Genomic DNA, 17,541 nt, shown 5'->3' on the forward strand with positions numbered 1-17,541 from the left:
AAGTTCTAAAGGAATGGTATAGATCATAAGCGATGTAGGGCTCTAATTTCATTTTGCTGACACTGGTGGTTGTCTTGATTGTTGAAAGGTAATATCATTTGAGGTGAAATTGTGAGAGTGAGTTCCTGTACAGCTACACAATGAAATGTCATGTTTATTATCTTAAACCGAAAATGCATTAAGTTACACCTGAAGAAAGCCTGGGCTTCCCCGGTGGCTCAGATGGTAAAGAATCCGCTTGCAATGTGGGAAACTTGGGTTCAATCCCTGGGTAGGGAAGATATCCTGGAGGAGGAAATAGTTACCCACTCCAGTATTCTTGCCTGGGAAATTCCATGGACAGGAGCACAGCGGGCAAAAGTCCCTGGGATCACAATAAGTGGGACAGGACTCAGCGACTGAGCAACTAAGCACAAAGAAAGGTTAAAGACATTTAAGTATGACATTATCGTTGCCTCTTATTGTATCAGCCTATTAATACTTTCCACCACTAGATGTGTCAAGATGGCAGAAATACCAAGAACTGATCAATGCCTTGAATAAAACAACGGGGAAGGCTTACATTTTTCAGTTGCTCTCTCAATGAATGTCTCTCCTTGTTGTATTTTTGCTGTTTTTAACTAGGTGATGAGGCGCACCCACTAGCCTTTTTCATTGCAGGGAATCTCCTTTGGGGATTCAGGAGGGAAGTAAAATAGAAAAGACAACTGAGCCAAATCACGTGGGATCATAGTTTTCAGTGTATCGAAACTCTTTGGGTTAAAGAGAACACCGCCCCATCATATTCTTTTACTTGCTAGAGAAACATGCTTTGTGTCTGGTGGGAGATACACACGGTAGGTCAAGTGTGGTTAACCGGTTATTGAGATCGTCTTACTGCACACAAAGCGAACCTTTACTGTTAAACCCTTTGGAATTACTGATGTGAATATGACCCTAGAAGAGTCCTATATTATTTCATTATCTTCTTGTATCCTTTCAGTAACCTAGTGCTCTAGGGGCTCCTTTCCTCGGCGAGATACATGAGTGTGGCTGAAGACTCCTTGTTGGACTCTTAAATCTCTTATTAGCAAGAAGGGGACAAACAAAACAACCTAAAATGATATCTCTTAACTCACTAATGGTTTTTGAATAAGTCTTTTAGGAGTGTCCTAGCATTGTTCTAGGCTGGGTGGATAACAAGACGTGTGAGGAAACACGGTGACCTGTCCTCAAGTGTTCCTGGAATGCGTCTCTTTTATCCTCGACAACGTGACTCTGCCTGCAAGCAACCCTTCGGACTGAAAAGACCAATCAAGGACGGTGATAATTTTTTTTCTCCGCTCCTTTAGCCACCACCCACTCCCGACAGGCTGACAACCTAGATCGCTCCCCTGGACTTGCCTGACTTTTCCATTTCATCCCATTTCATCCCACCCAGCGAAACCCCCCCTCGCGACGCGGATGGGACGCCGGAGGACCCAGCGAGCATGCGCGACCATCCCGAGCATGCTCAGTAGCGCGCACGGCGCCCCGGAGCTTCGCCCCCAAGCTGCGGCCGACGCGGAGGTTTCCGCGGCTTCTGCGGCAGCGACGGGAAGTGAGGCGGCCCGGCCGGGCGATCGCGGCCGCAGAAACAGAGGCGGAAGAGTCGCTGAGGCGACGACGTCGTTGAAGGGGGTGGCCGAGGGGGCTGAGTGCCGAGGGGACTCACCCACTCGGAAGCCGGACCCCGAGCCGGGCAGGATGGATCACCACCAGGCGGGGACTGGCCGCTACCAGGTGGTGAGTTTCTGTCCCCAGCCCCGGCCTCCTGCGCCTCCCGGAACCCCGGGATTGTCCCCCCACCCCTCCGCCCCCCGTGGATTCCAGAGCCCCTTTCCACCGGTTATCCCCGGTGGGGCATGTTGGATGATTTGTTTTTGGCTCTTCTGGCAGGACCGTGCTTCCTTCACATCTCTCGTATTGGAGCCTGCCTGTGGATCCTTTGAGACCCTTCTTTCTAGACCCAGGTCGTCTTTTAGGTCCTTATCCTTCCGCTGTTAGACATCGCCCCCCCCCCCCCCCCGCCTCCTTTTAGAACTTATATCTCTTTTATTTCTCACTTTCTCGATCATTTCGTCATGCCCTGACCCAGTTACTTCAGAGATTTTCCAGTGGATTGTGTACTGGAAATGAGTTAACATACCTGCTGGGAAGGTGATCTTCGTCATAGATGGAGTGGGTGGGAAGGAGGGAGAGGTAAGCACTAGGTGGGGTGGGATGTGGATTTGGCTTAAAAAAAAAAAGTGTGGGTTTAAAAATTGCGCAACTGTAGAGAAAGTCGTGGGGCTGATCTATCTATTTCTTAGTCCTAGTTAACCTTGTCATTTTGGCCTTTTCTGTTTTTATTAGAAAAACGACTTTTTTTTCCTATTTTTTTTTTAATTGGTGGGAGGGGAAACAGGAAGTTTTCCTAAAAATGCTCATCGTGTTTGAAAAATTAATTTTCTTTAAGTACAAGGTTTTCCAGTTTAACCATATTAATCCTTTGTAAGTTGAAATGAGTGAAAAGTGGCCCTCTGTGTTTTCCCGTGTCCGTTTTTCTAGTATATATTTTTCTTCTGACACTAATTCCGATGGTGTCATTGGAGAGTCCTAGGTAAACCCTGTTTAAAAATGGACTCAGCTATAGTTGACTATTTCCTTGCAGCTAGGTAGCATGTTATTCTGTAAACTTTGAGGTGGTAATTTAGTTAAGCCTATTTTCTGAGGGAAAGGAGAAAAACGTTAATTATGGAGCACCGATGGTACAATTGACAGTACTGTTTGTAAGATTTACAAATCTAGATATGTTAGTGCAGATTTCATATTTCAAATCTATTTACACAGGTGAGACTTATTGTGAACTAAGAATTTCTATTAATAAGTGTACTTTGACAAATATGAAGGGTCCTGAAAGTTAAAATCCCAATGTATGTAGTTTTGTGGTATATATATATATGTATATTTTAAGATAAAAACTCATTATGCATCAGTTTCATCTGGTTTACATCCAGTAAAACCTCCAAATGTTGTATGTTCATTTGGAATTCTGTAAAATGGGGTGTGGGGGGTATACCACAATAAAGTTATTGATCTGAATTCTGTAAAAATTCATCAGTATTTTCAGAATGGTTTGGAAAATATTGCTGCCAGTATGGGAAGACATTTTTCAAGTTGTTAGTGTATACACTTTTGATGGTTTGTTTTCTTTTTTTAAGGCATATTCCTATTTTTGCAGATGTTAGTAAAAATAAAATATTGAATATTGTTACCAGTGGGTTTATTTCTTTTCTCTAATCACTTTTCTTTCATTTTCCTATTTGTTTCCCTTTAATAGTGTTAGCCGATTCAAATTCTTTCTCTTTGGGGTTTTGCTTATAAGAGTCAACCATGTTCTCATATACAGATCCCTACTCAAAACATTATTAACTGACGTAACTATGCTTTAAAGTAATTTATTATAATGTCACATTTGCTTTCAGTAGCTATGGTTAATTGTTATTTTTAAGAATTCCTAAAACCAAAATGTTGGAAATTGCTCTGTGATCTTTAAGATACTTTTTCCCTACAACTCCTTTCAAAATAGTGGACAGTATGATATTTTATTGCCCTTTTTTTTCCCTAGGTGGATATGTGCCCCACATAGACTTTGAATGGGTGGAGGCAATCTTTCAGAGCAGAGGGCAAAAATCTGCCCTTCTAAAGATACTTCTTGATTCAAGTAGGTAGGATATCACCTTCCTTGTAAGGTGAAGTGTTTGAGAATCTTAGTACAATTAAGATTTTAATTCCAGTTCCTGTGTAATTACATGGTAATTTCATCTGTCTAGAATAGCTCTTGGTTTTGTTGAGAATGGCCTGATCAATAACTTTATCTTGGTATATTCCCCACACCCCTGACCCCTCACCCCCCATTAGAGATGTGTCCTATGCAGACTTTGAATGGGTGGAGGTATTCCTTCAGAACAGAGGGCAAGGAAAAAAAAAAAAAGGCAGCTGATTTGGTTGGCAGTAAGCTAGGGACCAGTCTACAGCTCTGGCTTGTGTAACTAACACAACTGTTGTGTGGCTGGCTTTTGTGAAAACTCTGGAATGATTAATAACAACGGAGCAAAGAGCAGTTTCAGTTGTCAAATGTTTAGAGATGACTAAGTAGAAGACAGGAAAATATGCTTGGTGGCGAAATGGTATATACGATGTTAATTTTCCACTTATTCATAGAGTTAAAATTTAGTTTTCCGTATTGATAATTGGGGCTTCCCTGGTGGCTCAGATGGTAAAGAATCTGCCTGCTATTTGGGAGACTCAGGTTCCATCCTTGGGTCAGAAAGATCCCCTAGAAAAGGGGATGGCTACCCACTTCAGTATTCTTGCTTGGAGAATCCCATGAACAGATGAGTTAATGGTGATGCCTAGGACCATCAGAATGACTTACTGTCGTTAACGAATTCTCAAGCTTTATGTGAAAACTACTTTTTCTGTGATCTCTGCTCCATCGTTAAGTGTCTAAATTTTGTTCAGTAAAACAGTGTTTACAATGTACAGAGCTAAACATATAAAAACCTTGCCTTGTTACCCTTCTAATTTCAGAAAAAGCCATGTGGTTCCATTGTGTTATGGGAAGCTGACTTTTGTTTGGTAGGAAATGGGCAGTGGTGCCAGACTGTGAAGTAGTTGACTTGGCTTGGAGCTGTTATGCCACATTCTGACTTTGATGTTCTCTATTTTAAAGGACTTGTGTACTTGAACCACCAAGCTGACTGCTAAGTTTTCAAAGGTATTCTGTGCACAAGTTAAATTGGCACTGTTGATTGCAGCAGTAGTTTTCCAAACTGGAGCGAGCATTCAGAATGAAGATAATAGATGGTTTTAGAAGAAATAGAATACATATTAGCATATGTGTGTGCTAAGTCGCTTCAGTTATGTCTGACTGTTTGTGACCCTATGGACTGTAGCCTGTGGGACTCCTCTGTCCATGGCATTCTCCAGGCAAGGGTTTTGGAGTAGGTTGCCATTGCCTTCTCCATGGGATCTTCCCTGACCCAGGGATCAAACCCCAGGCCTTTTAAATCTCCTGCATTGGCAGGCAGGTTCTTTACCATTAGCGCCACCTGGAAGAACATATATTTGTATATTAAAACTGTGAGAGCTTCTGCCCTGAAGACAATGGTTTGAATTTGTTTAACCTAGCTCTTCCTAAACCACAGATTTTTAGAGACAACTTTGATGAGAGACAACTTTGATTCTATTAACATTTCCAAAACGTTAGTTTTCTATAAGAATGAAGTATTCGTACTATGATATAGATGCTTTGCTCTAACATATGGTGAATTAGAGTTGCTCTTGATAAATCAGCTGGGAAGGAGGTTGACTATTGATGATTAAAGAAAACCCTCACATCTTTAATGTCATCTGAGCCTATAGTTAGGTTGTGTTGATTACAATTTGTGAGACCTTGGCTTAGTTATCTAACATCTTAAAGCCTCAGTTTCCTCATATTAGTACCTACCTCATTAGGATTATTATGAGAATTATATAATGTAATATATGTATAAAATATAGTGTAGAGATGGATATATAATAAATATTATGAATAATGCAAGGTAAATAAACTATAAAATGTTACATAAATTGTAGTTTTTGCTGGTGTCTGTGTTTTTGTCTCTTATTTAGCAACATGAAAATCAACTAGCTCTTTGTTGTCCATGTCAAGAACTCTGAAAAATCTTAAGATTTGATTTTGCTATATTTACAAGCTGACAATTAGTCTGTTAATGTTTCATGGTTGCTGGCAGACAAACAGGAGACTCCCAGGTCAGAAACAAGTGACATTACTAGTCACAGCACTGCACACTCATGAATGTCAGCCTGTTTGTGCTGTCTTTCCTTGTAACCAGGTCCCATGAGGATGATGGGTCTAGATGGATGCACATAGTAGATCACAGCCAAGGAGCTCAGGACCAAGGGGCCAGCACTTTTTTTTTTTAAGCAAGCTGCAGGCATTATAGCAAACAACAAACAAACTAGTTTACGTCTCCCTGAGAGGCAGTTGTCAGCTGTGGTCACCTTGACCTTCTTTGTTGCCTGTGTGACTTATTAGAAGAATCCTCGCAGTATGGTGAAATGGACAAGCTTTGCAGACTGTCACACGCAGTAAAAATGTGCAAGGACAGTCAGACACCCAGCTGGCTGCCTGAGCCAGGAGTACAGGTTCTGGGTGAGTTGTGGCTTTTAGGTGCAGCCATGTACTTTTGTTTCACATTTAAAAGAAATATTTCAGTCTTTTACTTTATGTTTCAGTTTTTCCTTCCTCTCTTGTCCCAGCCAGATTACTTGTCACTTGTTTGTTTCCTTTGAACTTACTAATATCTTTTATCTGATCTACATTCTTCCCACACCTCTTTTACATCATCAGGGTCCATTGCTTAATCTAGGTACTTTTCGTTCTTTTCATGCTTAAGTTCTTTTATGTTGACATTGTGAACTTTTCCTTGAAACTCCTTCCTCATTCCTGAAATGAAGGAGCTCTCTCCTCGGCCTGCAGTGCAGGAGGCAGAGGAGATGTAGGTTTGATCCCTGGGTCAGGAATATCCCCTGGAGGAGGATATGGTAACCCACACCAGTGTTCTTGCCTGGAAAATCCCATGGACAGAAGAGCCTGGTGGGCCACAGTCCATGGGGTCGCAAAGAGTTGGACGTGATTGAGCAACTAAGCACTGACTGCCCTGATTTTTCTTCTCTCCATGAACTCACTTTGTACTTACTCTTCAAATGTTGATATCTTCTATGGCATGGACTGTTGTAATAGCCTGCTTAGAACTTTCTTCCTTCATCTAATCATCCTTCGGTATATGCTTGCACTGCATGAATTGTAGAATATAAATTTGATTTTCATTTCCTTGCTTAAAAATCTTCAGTGGCCTCATTGAATCTCCCCCACCGCCCAGTTTAATATGAAAACTTCCAGGGACTTCCCTGGTGGTCCATTGGTTAGGACTCTGTGATTCCACTTCTCGGGGCATGGGTTTGATGTCTGGTCAGTGAACTAAGATCCCACAGACCACACAATGCAGCCAAAAACAAAACAAAAACTTTCAAATATATTCAAAAGTTGAAAGAATTGTACAGCTAACTTCCATATACCACATACCAGTTGTTGGGCCTACATTTCTCAGTTCAATTCAGTCGCTCAGTCGTGTCCGACTCTTTGTGACACCATGATGTGCAGCCTGCCAGGCCTCCCTGTCCATCACCAACTCCCAGAGTCCACACAAACCCATGTCCGTTGAGTCGGTGATGCCATCCAACCATCTCATCCTCTGTCATCCCCTTCTCCTGCACTCAATCTTTCCCAGCATCAGGGTATTTTCAAATGAGTCAGCTCTTTGCATCAGGTGGCCAAAGTATTTTAGTTTCAGCTTCAACATCAGTCCTTCCAATGAATATTCAGGACTGATTTCCTTTAGGATGGACTGGTTGGATCTCCTTGCAGTCCAAGGGACTCTCAAGAGTCTTCTCCAACACCACAGTTCAAAAGCATCAATTCTTCGGCCCTCAGCCTTCTTTATAGTCCAGCTCTCACATCCATACATGACCACTGGGAAAACCGTAGCCTTGACTAGACGGACCTTTGTTGGCAAAGTAATGCCTCTGCTTTTTTAATATGCTGTCTAGGTTGGTCATAGCTTTCCTTCCAAGGAGTAAGCGTCTTTTAATTTCATGGCTGCAGTCACCATCTGCAGTGATTTTGAAGCCAAGAAAAATAAAGTCAGCCACCGTTTCTACTGTTTCCTCATCTATTTGCCATGAAGTGATGGCAAATTCAGTTTTCTAAATGTTGAGCTTTAAGCCCACTTTTTCACTCTCCTCTTTCACTTTCATCAAGAGGCTCTTTAGTTCTTCTTCACTTTCTGCCATAAGGGTGGTGCCATCTGCATGTCTGAGGTTATTGATATTTTTCCCGGCAATCTTGATTCCAGCTTGTGCTTCTTCCAGTCCAGCATTTCTCATGATGTACTCTGCATATAAGTTAAATAAGCAGGGTGACAATATACAGCCTTGACACACTCCTTTTCCTATTTGGAGCCAGTCTTGTTCCATGTCCAGTTCTAACTGTTGCTTCCTGACCTGTATACAGGTTTCTCAAGAGGCAAGTCAGGTGGTCTTTTATTCCCATCTCTTTCAGAATTTTCCACAGTTTATTGTGATCCATACAGTCAAAGGCTTTGGCATAGTCAATAAAGCAGAAATAGATATTTTCTGGAATTCTCTTGCTTTTTTGAGATCCAGCAGATGTTGGCAATTTAGTATTTGTGTTACTGTATCCATCTTATTTTTTGAGCTTTCAGAATAAGTTGCAGATATCGGTGTACCTCACTGAAAACCACATGCTTATCATTAGCCTACAGTTAACTGTTGCTTTTTGGTTTTTGTATAAAACTGACGTATAGCGAAATGCACAGATCTTCCGTGGCCTATTAGATGAGTTTTGACAAGTACATACATATTTGTGTAACCCAAACCACTTTTAATATATAGAGCAGGGACCAGCAAACTACATTCTAACCCTTGTTTTGTAAATAAAGTGTTATGGTAGTGCAGCTGTGTCATTCATTTACAGTGGCAGAATTGGCTTTTGAGGTAGAGCCCAGAAAGCCTGACATAATTGCCTTTCTGCCCTCTATGGCAAAAGTTTACTGACCATTGGGACAGAACATTGCTGTCATCATAGAAAGTTCACTCGTGACTCTTCCCTGTTGATTCATACCCACCAGGTGATTGTTATGCTCTTTTGTTTTTCACTTCAAATTAGATTTCCCTAATTCTAGAATCACACAGCATATGGTCTACCAAGCTTCTTTCACTCTGCATGCTGTTCAGGAGCTTGATCCATGTTACTGTGTGTATTGGTGCATCCCTTTGTATTGTTGATGGTGTTTCATTGTATGGACACGTATGACTGTTTGTTTCTCCATTGCTCTGTTGATCGACATTTGGGTTGTTTCCAGTTTTTGGCTATTACAGTTAAAGCGGTTAGGAATCTTCTAATGCGATCTTTCTGTGGTTATATGTTTTCATTTCTCTTCGGTGAAATTACTGGGTAATACGTAGATGTATGCTTAATTTTATGAGACATCACCAGACTTTTTTCCAAGTCTGTGTTCCATTTCCACATGTACCATTTTACACTTAGACCACCAATGTATAGAAGCTTTGGCTGTTTCACCACCTTGCCAAAATTTTGATGTTTTCAGACTTTATACTTTTAGCCATTTTAGTAGGCTTACTGGATTTTGAAGTATAAATTTGTGTTCTTTTTTTAATAAGTCTTTTTTAAAAATTGCTTACTTTTGGTTGTGCAGGGTCTTTGTTAATATGTGGACTTTTCTCTAGTTGTGGTGCTCCAGCTTCTCACTGCAGTGGCTTCTCTCCTTGGGAGAACGGACTGTAGGCGCGTGAGCTTCAGTAGTTGTAGCACACGGGCTCAGTTACTCCGTGGCACGTGGGATCTTCCCAGACCAGGAATCGAATCCGTATCCCCTGCATTGGCAGGCAGACTCGTTACCACTGAACGACCAGGGAAGCCCCTAAATTTAGGTTTCTAACGTGCAGATTCCTTGACTAGACCTTGCCATACCTATACAGTGCTGCATCGTAGCAATCTCCCCCTCCCGCTTAATTTTTATGCAATAACCACTGAAGTCCGGCAGGACGTACTTCTTATTAGCTTCGACCCTAATATCTTCTCTCATGCTTCCCTGACTTCACATGTGTTTGTTTCTCATCTAAAGTTCTGTGCCGAAACCCTGTGGTTTCTTTTGCTCTATAAAATTCTGTTCCTAAATGTAAAAACTCCTATGAAATTATAATTGGAAGAGGAGGCAGGGTGAGTTTCATGGATATGTCATCTTTCCATCACGGCAGAAGGAAAGTTGAGAATCACAGTGTCAGAGAACTTGTTATTCTGAATCGTGTTTTTGTGCTTCTTTGTGTACCTTCTAAGGTGCTTCGGGGTTCTGGGAATGTCTGATTTTTATTGCCTCTTTAATATAGATTTTAAACTTAAAAAAAAAACTGTGAGGAAATGCACACTCAGGTGTGTTTAAAACCAGGTTTAATTTGTGTTGCCAGGGTAGTTTGTTTTTGGACAGACCCCACATTAAAGTTTCTCTGGCTGTTTCTGTGCATGTAGCAATAGTGGCTAAGAGTGTGTCATTAGTTTGCTTGAGTACAACTCATTTAAAAAAATTATACAAACAAGTGAGCAACCTTAGAACGCCTGAACAATGCTGAATCAGATGCTAGCCATCACTTACGCATATTTGAGCATTCCATGAGCTAATAATGGTGTAGTGTTTGTGCAGTCACAAGTAATTGCATTGGGATTATGTCCTAAAAATAACATTATAGATAGCATATGTGCATGTTGTATGTTTTGAGCACCTCTTGTCAGATTAATACTTAAAGCATGGGAGCAGTTTTTAGATATCATTATTGATTAACTATGAAACCAAGGTCCTATAACTCATTTATTCAATATTAATTTTAAAGTATCTCTATCTGCCAAATTCTGTTTTAGGTACTGGTGAACAAGACAGTTCTTGTCTCATGGCTCATACTTTGTTGGAGGAAAGGCAGGTAAATAAGTAAGCATAATTTCAGATAGTAATAGGTGGTTTAAAGAAAGTGAAGCAGGATGCTGGAATAAATAATACATTTTATCAATAATGAAGTAGCAATAATATTTTAGAACAATAATATTTTTTTGTGTTATATCAAGAATATGCTGAGAACTCCGCTGTGTGCTTTTACACTTAAGAGCATGTTTATTCTTTAGAATAGTTCTGTGAAATAGATAACGTCATGATCCTCATTTTGCAGATGGAGAAAATCGAGACATAAAGAGGTTAAATAATAGGCATGTGTATGAATCCAGGTGTGATGGATCTGGTATTCAAATCTTGATGCTTTAGTTTTATATTGTTTCATAACAAACTACTCAAAACAAGCATTTTATTATGTTTCAATTTGGCTGTGATCAGTAGAGCGGTTCTTCTGCTCCATGGGCTGTTAACTGGGGCTCCAGCCATTTGGGGACCTGATTGGATTGGAATATTCAAGATGACTCTTACTCCCTTCACTAGCCGTTGATGGTGCCTAATGACTGGAAGCTCAGCTTTGACCATTGATCATTTCATTTCTCCTCTGTGTGTGTCCTCTTCATGCTCCCTCCCAATGTGACTGTGGCCTTTCACATCACAGAAGGGAAAACGAAGCTGCCATTCCTCTTAAGGCTTGGACTTAGAACTCCAGAATGTCCTTGTTGGTTAAGAGACTTCCCTGGTGGCTCAGACGGTAAAGTGTCTGCATACAATTCAGGAGACCCGGGTTCAGTCCCTGGGTCAGGAAGATCTCCTGGAGAAGGAAATGGCAACCCACTCCAGTACCCTTGCCTGGAAAATCTGATGGACGGAGAAGCCTGGTAGGCTACAATCCATGGGGTTGCAAAGAGTCGGACACGACTGAGCGACTTCACTTTCACTTTCTTTCTATTGGTTAAAGCAGCCATAAATCCAGCCCAGATTCCTGTGGGAGCGTCTGTTGCACTTCACGGACTTGGGCTTCCGTAGTTGTGGCACACGGGCTCCCAATGCAGCTGAATAAAGAATGAAAGAAAGGAGGTTTTTTTCTTCTTAAAGAATTTAAAGGTGACCATGGAGCATTAAGCCCCAAGCATGAGGCTCTCCACTGGCTGGGTCCATGTGACTGCCCTGGTCACGTGCTCCTAAAGAGACCCCTGAAAGGCATTTTACTGTGAGGATAGTAGTGGTGGTGGTCTGGTCTAGCGGTCAGCACACGTTCTGTAAAGGACCAGATAGTAAGTATTTTAGGCTTTCCAGGTCATGTGGTTTCTGTCACAGTTGGGTACCAGATTGGCTGTTTCAGTGCAAAGTATCCAGCTTAATATATAAGCAAGTTAACACGGCTATGTTCTAAGAAAACTTTATTTACAAAAACAGATGGTAGGCTGAATTTGGCTTGCTAGCTGTAATTTGCCCACCCTCGATGTAGGTGAAAGAGGAATGTACCTCGTAAAGGCCTTAAGTTTGGGCATGTTGCAGGATGCTTCTGACAGATTATTATTTCATTCAGTCTTGAATTAAACCCTTAGGAACTGTGGTAAAGTTGTTTTGCATCACTTACTTCTTGTAACTGGTAATCAGGCAAGCACCTGGTCTATCACTAGAATTGGTGTGGAGACCCCAATTACAATATGACATTTCCTGTGAAAAAAGCAGAGACTAAGTTTCTCATGTCTCATAGAATCTTCATTCTGTTAGAATGGTCGCATCATTGAGGCCATTTAAAACACAGGACCGCCTTCCCAGTACTCTCATTTTCTGTTTCATTTTTTTTCTGTGGTACTTGTCACCACCTGATATTTTCAAATATTTATTTGTTTAATTTCTGCCTCCCCCACCCCCACCGTGTATAAGCTTCACAAAGACAGATCTGTTTTGTTCATGGCCATGTCTGGCATCACTGACTCATGGCCATGAGTTTGAGTAAGCTCCGGGAGTTGGTGAAGAACAGGGAAACCTGGGGTGCTGCAGTCCGTGGGGTCGCAAAGAGTTGGACACGACTGAGCGACTGAACTGACTGACTGATATCTGTCAGTATCTGGCATATGGTAGGCAGTTAGGAAGTATCTGATAAGAATGACTGAGTGATTGGTGTTAGCTCAAGACCAGTTCCATAGATTCAAAACCTTGTGTCTGTGTTTTTATTCTGATTCTCATTTTTATAAGAATTCTTTTGTTTTTTTCATGCTGCCGAGACTTGGACTCTCTCAGGTTGTGTGTGTGTGTTTTGCATGACCTTCTAGCTTAACATATGCTGCTTAGTGTTACGTGTCTCTTTTCCTCTCCCTTCCCCCACTCCTTCTCTACATGCACACGTGCACACACACACGATTGGTTAACATATGCTGCGTAGTGTTAGGTGTTTCTTTTCCTCTCCCTTCCCCCACTCCTTCTCTGCATGCACGCGTGCACACACACTCGATTGGCCCCATAGGGTTGTTCAGTAAGGAACTCATGGAGCCGTGCGCAGTGGCTCTGCTTAGTACCTTCACTGACTGTGGAATAGTGGGTACTGCTTTTATTTTCCTTATCTGTCTTATATTGACTACTTACAGAGTATTTTCTTTTTATTTTTTCTTTAATGTCACATCTACATGCTAAAACACTGATTGTATGTGTATTAATAATATATTGTTTTAAAAGTTTATATATATTCTACATGCGGAGGCCTGACTTAAGCTTAAATAACTATGGAATACATTCTGCTGACCTTATTAAATGTAAATTTACTCAAAAGAGCATTGTAGTTAGGGCTAGCCTATCTATCATGTGATTATAAATCATCGTCTGTGTTTTCGTGTTACGGTTTCTTCCAAAAGTTTGGTCACTTAGCTGGAATTAAGGTGTGGGTAAGATTCTTGTTAAAGACATGCCAAGTGCAAGTTGGGAAATGCTGCAGTAGTCTGAGGTTTACTATCAGATTTATTTCAGGGTTTTGACTTGCCTGCTTTTAAGATTTGAACATCAGTACTTTAATATTTTAAAAGTTTAGGAATGTGCTGTGGTTTAGGTTCTCTGTGGTGTTTCTCCAGAATTACCCATTACATTATGTAAAGAAATTGGGCTGTTTGGCAGAGGCTTTGAGAATAAGGAAATAAACTGGATAGTTTTACTTCTTTATGAATTTTGAGGCTCTTGGGACTTGTGGCCTGTTGGATGCTAGACTGAAGAAACCCAGTAGTTTCAAAGCACATTTGTTCTCATTTGGGTAGAGTGTTCATTTATGTCGGGGTGACTTTTTGTGTGATTTCCCCAAAAGGGGAAGGATGAGCACTTGAAATAATACTCGACCCTTTAAAATTTTTGTTTGTAACCTTAGAGAACAGTATGAGTCCTTGTTAACTTCTGTCTGCTTTATTTGTTCCTGCACTGCACACGTACGTGTTTTGAACGCTAATGTTTTTGTTTTCTTACCTTGCACCTTGCCGGCCACCACTCCACACCATGCTCCCCTTGCCTTCTGGCTTTGGAACATATTATTGCCCTTTTCTCTTTTCATTCTTCTTCTTCCAGGATGAATTTCTATTCTTTATCCAAATCTGTTTAGATGTTCTTTTCTCCAGAAAACCTTCCCTCTTCCTCTGCCTCCCCAGCTCCATTTCCTCCCTTTCCTCCCAGATTCACTGTATGCTTTTAACACTGTGCTCTTATCACAGTCTTTGCTCCATGGTATGCATTTTGTAAACTCAATGCGAATTAGGGCTTAGGTCTGTCTTATTTATAATAGTATATAGTGTAGTTCTGGGCCCATTATATAGTGCATTGTAAATACTTATTGAAATAAACATGCTATTTCTGAATGAATTCAAGTATATCCATGAGATTACTGGTATATTTATAAAGTGAATAGATTTCCAGAGTTCTTTTATGTAAAAGTGACATTATATTGCCCAGCCCATACAGTGATATTTTGGATGTCCATAATTAGAGTATATACTTTGCTTTTAGAATAGTGCAGAGAAATCTGTTTAGATGAATTCTGGTAGTTTTACATAATTCCTCATCTGACTGGTGACTTGCATTTGCAAATAATTAACCATGGTTAGATTCTTTGGTTTACTTATGGACAGAAGGAAAATGTTTCCAGATATTGTGAAAGCAGGGATTATTTTCTTCAACCACCTCATTTTACAGAAGACTGCCCGAGGGAGGATCTGTTTAGGGGTTTTCAAGCAAAGCTTGGAGGACAGATTTTATTCTCTTACGTATAAACATTATCAGCTGAGTTAAAAGCTGGGAAACAGAACTTTCATTATGGTTGCTTTCCTTTTATTGATGGCCATACCAGACATGGCGATACTGCTGGGCTTGACTGATATAGGAAGAACCTGGTAGTCACTGGCCAGCCGATTGTCGATATCCCAAAACTGTGTAATCTTTCAGTGGGCTGGATTCAGCTTGTGAGTGAGTTTTCTTTGACCAGCATATGTTTTTTAAAATCAAAACAATGCAAGTATACAGTTTCAAAAGTTAGAGTAGAAAAAGACAATGAGAAACATCAGTCCTCCTTTCCCAGGCCTGGTCCTCCAAGCTTCTCCTCAAAAGAACACAGTCTTTAACTGTTTTAGCTGCTTTGGTTATTTAACTTTGTATTTTTAATGCAATGATATTAAGCTACTACTTGATGTGTTTGTTCTGCTTCGGTTTCTTCCATGACCTACTTTTTCTTCCCAGATCATCTCTGTAGTCTCACCTCATAGGTTCACATCTTGGCTTCTCACTTAAAGCACTGTACCCTTGAGCTGATTACATAACTTCTCTGTGCCGCTTCCTCACCAGTAAAGTAAGGATATAGTGTAGCTACTTCCCTTACTAATAAAAGATAGAATTATTGGGAAGAGCAAATGTGTGAAAGGCTCCTAACATTTGGTTAAGTCGATAATTAGTATTTACATTTTATGACTATGAAAGCATTGTTCACTAGTGAGTCAAAGTGGTGTGTTGTGTATAATTTTTAAAATTTTTCATAGGGTTGCCTAGTTTTTATGTCTTCATTGTTTATTTATTTTTATTGAGATGTAGTTAATTTACAGTACTGTGGTAGTTTTAAGTATACAGCAAGGTTATTTGGTTGTGTATATAGCTGCATTCAGGATATTGAGTATAGTTCCTTGTGCTATGCAACAGGTCCTTGCTGTTTACCTATTTTATGCATAGTAGTGTGTATGTGTTAATCCCAAGCTCCTCTCATTTATCCCTTACCCCCACCCCTTTGTGTATCTGTGGTTAATTCTTTACAGATCTTCTGTCATTTTTCAGAATTTGCTTTTCAGCTGTGTTTTTGGCTTGATCACATGGATTGGATAGGTATTAGTTCCTTTATTTTGTTCTTTGAAGACTTTCTTCCTAGAGCCCTCCATCCTCCAGTTTCTAACTATTAATATTTGTTCTTTTAGGCCTGGCACACAGCTGTCATACCAAGACTTTCTTCCTCACTTTGCTGTGTTGGATCGTCTATATCTTGAATTCCATTTGATTTCCATTTATTTGGGATTTTCATATAGTCTTTATAAGATTTTCTAATTTTTTTTGTGTGTGTGTGGTAATAGACCACATTCACTGTGGTCTGATTCCTTTTAAATTTATTGAGACTTGTTTTATGGCCCAGTATATTACCTTGGTGATATATTATGTGCACTTGAAAAGAATGTATATTCTTCAGTTGTTGGATATAGTGTTGTATAAATGTCAGATCTCAGCTTGTGGGATCTCAGCCCCCTAACCAGGATTTGAATCCAGGCCATGGCAGTGAAAGTGTGTGTTCCTAGCCACTAGGCCACCAGGGAACTCCCTATAGATACATATTTTGGGAACAGAAAATTCCTGACTGAGTTTGTTTTCTTTCAGCCCTTTAAGATTTTGTTCAATTTTCTTGCGATGATCGTGGTTTCTGATGACAAACCTGTAGTTATTTGAATCCTTGTTTCTCTGTATGTAATATATTGTTTTTCAGGCTGCTCCATTAATTTCTATCTTTGATTTTTTATTTATTTTTTTCGATTTTGGCTGCACCTTGCAGCATGTAGGGTATTAGTTCCCTGACCAGGGATGGAACTCTTGCCCCACTGCATTGGAAGTGGAGAGTCTTAACCACTGAACTGCCAGGAAAGTCCCTGTCTTTGATTTTTAGAAGTTCTATTATGATCTGTCTAGGTGTAATTTTCTTTGAATTTGTTCTGCTTTAGTCTCACTGAAGTTTAATTTGTTAATTTACTCCTTTCATTACTTTGATGAGTTATGGACATTATTTCTTCAGTTTCTTTTTCCTGTTTTTCTGTGAGTTTGAAGTTACTTGGTTTCTACACCTTTTAAAGGTTTAGAGTTCTTGTGACTCTGTTAGCATATTTATTTTTTCTATTCTTTTTCGTTTCTGTTCTTTAGAATGGATGAATTGTCTAAGTCAATTTAAATTCACTCTTTCTTTGTGCTGTGGATCCCATCCAGTGAATTTTTTGTTTCATGTATTTAATTTTTCCAGTCTAAAGTTTTTATTTGGTTCAATTTTTTGTTTTCTATTTATCTTCTGAGTTCAGTTCAGTTCAGTTCAGTCGCTCAGTCGTGTCTGACTCTTTGCGACCCCATGAATCGCAGCACGCCAGGCCTCCCTGTCCATCACCAACTTCCGGAGTCCACACAAACCCATGTGCACTGAGTTGGTGATGCCATCCAACCATCTCATCCTCTGTCATCCCCTTCTCCTCCTGCCCTCAATCTTTCCCAGCATCAGGGTCTTTTCTAGTGAGTCAGCTCTTTGCATCATGTGGCCAAAGTAGTGGAGTTTCAGCTTCAACATCAGTCCTTCCAATGAACACCCAGGACTGATCTCCTTTAGGATGGACTGGTTGGATCTCCTCGCAGTCCAAGGGAGTTCTCAAGAGTCTTCTCTAACACCACA

At 40.5% G+C, this 17,541-nt stretch overlaps 1 protein-coding gene and 1 long non-coding RNA gene across 2 annotated transcripts in view; both read left to right on the top strand.

Moving 5' to 3' along the window:
* Window positions 1-1,199: 1,199 nt before the first annotated feature.
* NDFIP2 (Nedd4 family interacting protein 2) overlaps window positions 1,200-17,541 on the top strand; it is a 71,879-nt gene continuing 55,537 nt past the window's right edge. The window contains exon 1 of the mRNA XM_019971821.2: window positions 1,200-1,764. Within this exon, the coding sequence (XP_019827380.2) occupies window positions 1,444-1,764 (321 nt within the window). The 5' untranslated portion in view covers window positions 1,200-1,443. The remainder of the gene's footprint in view (window positions 1,765-17,541) is intronic.
* Window positions 1,771-17,541, top strand: part of LOC139186222 (uncharacterized) — a 29,257-nt gene continuing 13,486 nt past the window's right edge. The window contains exon 1 of the long non-coding RNA XR_011569778.1: window positions 1,771-2,220. This is a non-coding gene — a long non-coding RNA (uncharacterized lncRNA). The remainder of the gene's footprint in view (window positions 2,221-17,541) is intronic.

Source organism: Bos indicus, chromosome 12 (genome assembly GCF_029378745.1).
Source record: "Bos indicus isolate NIAB-ARS_2022 breed Sahiwal x Tharparkar chromosome 12, NIAB-ARS_B.indTharparkar_mat_pri_1.0, whole genome shotgun sequence".
NCBI classification, from domain to species: Eukaryota; Metazoa; Chordata; class Mammalia; order Artiodactyla; family Bovidae; genus Bos; species Bos indicus.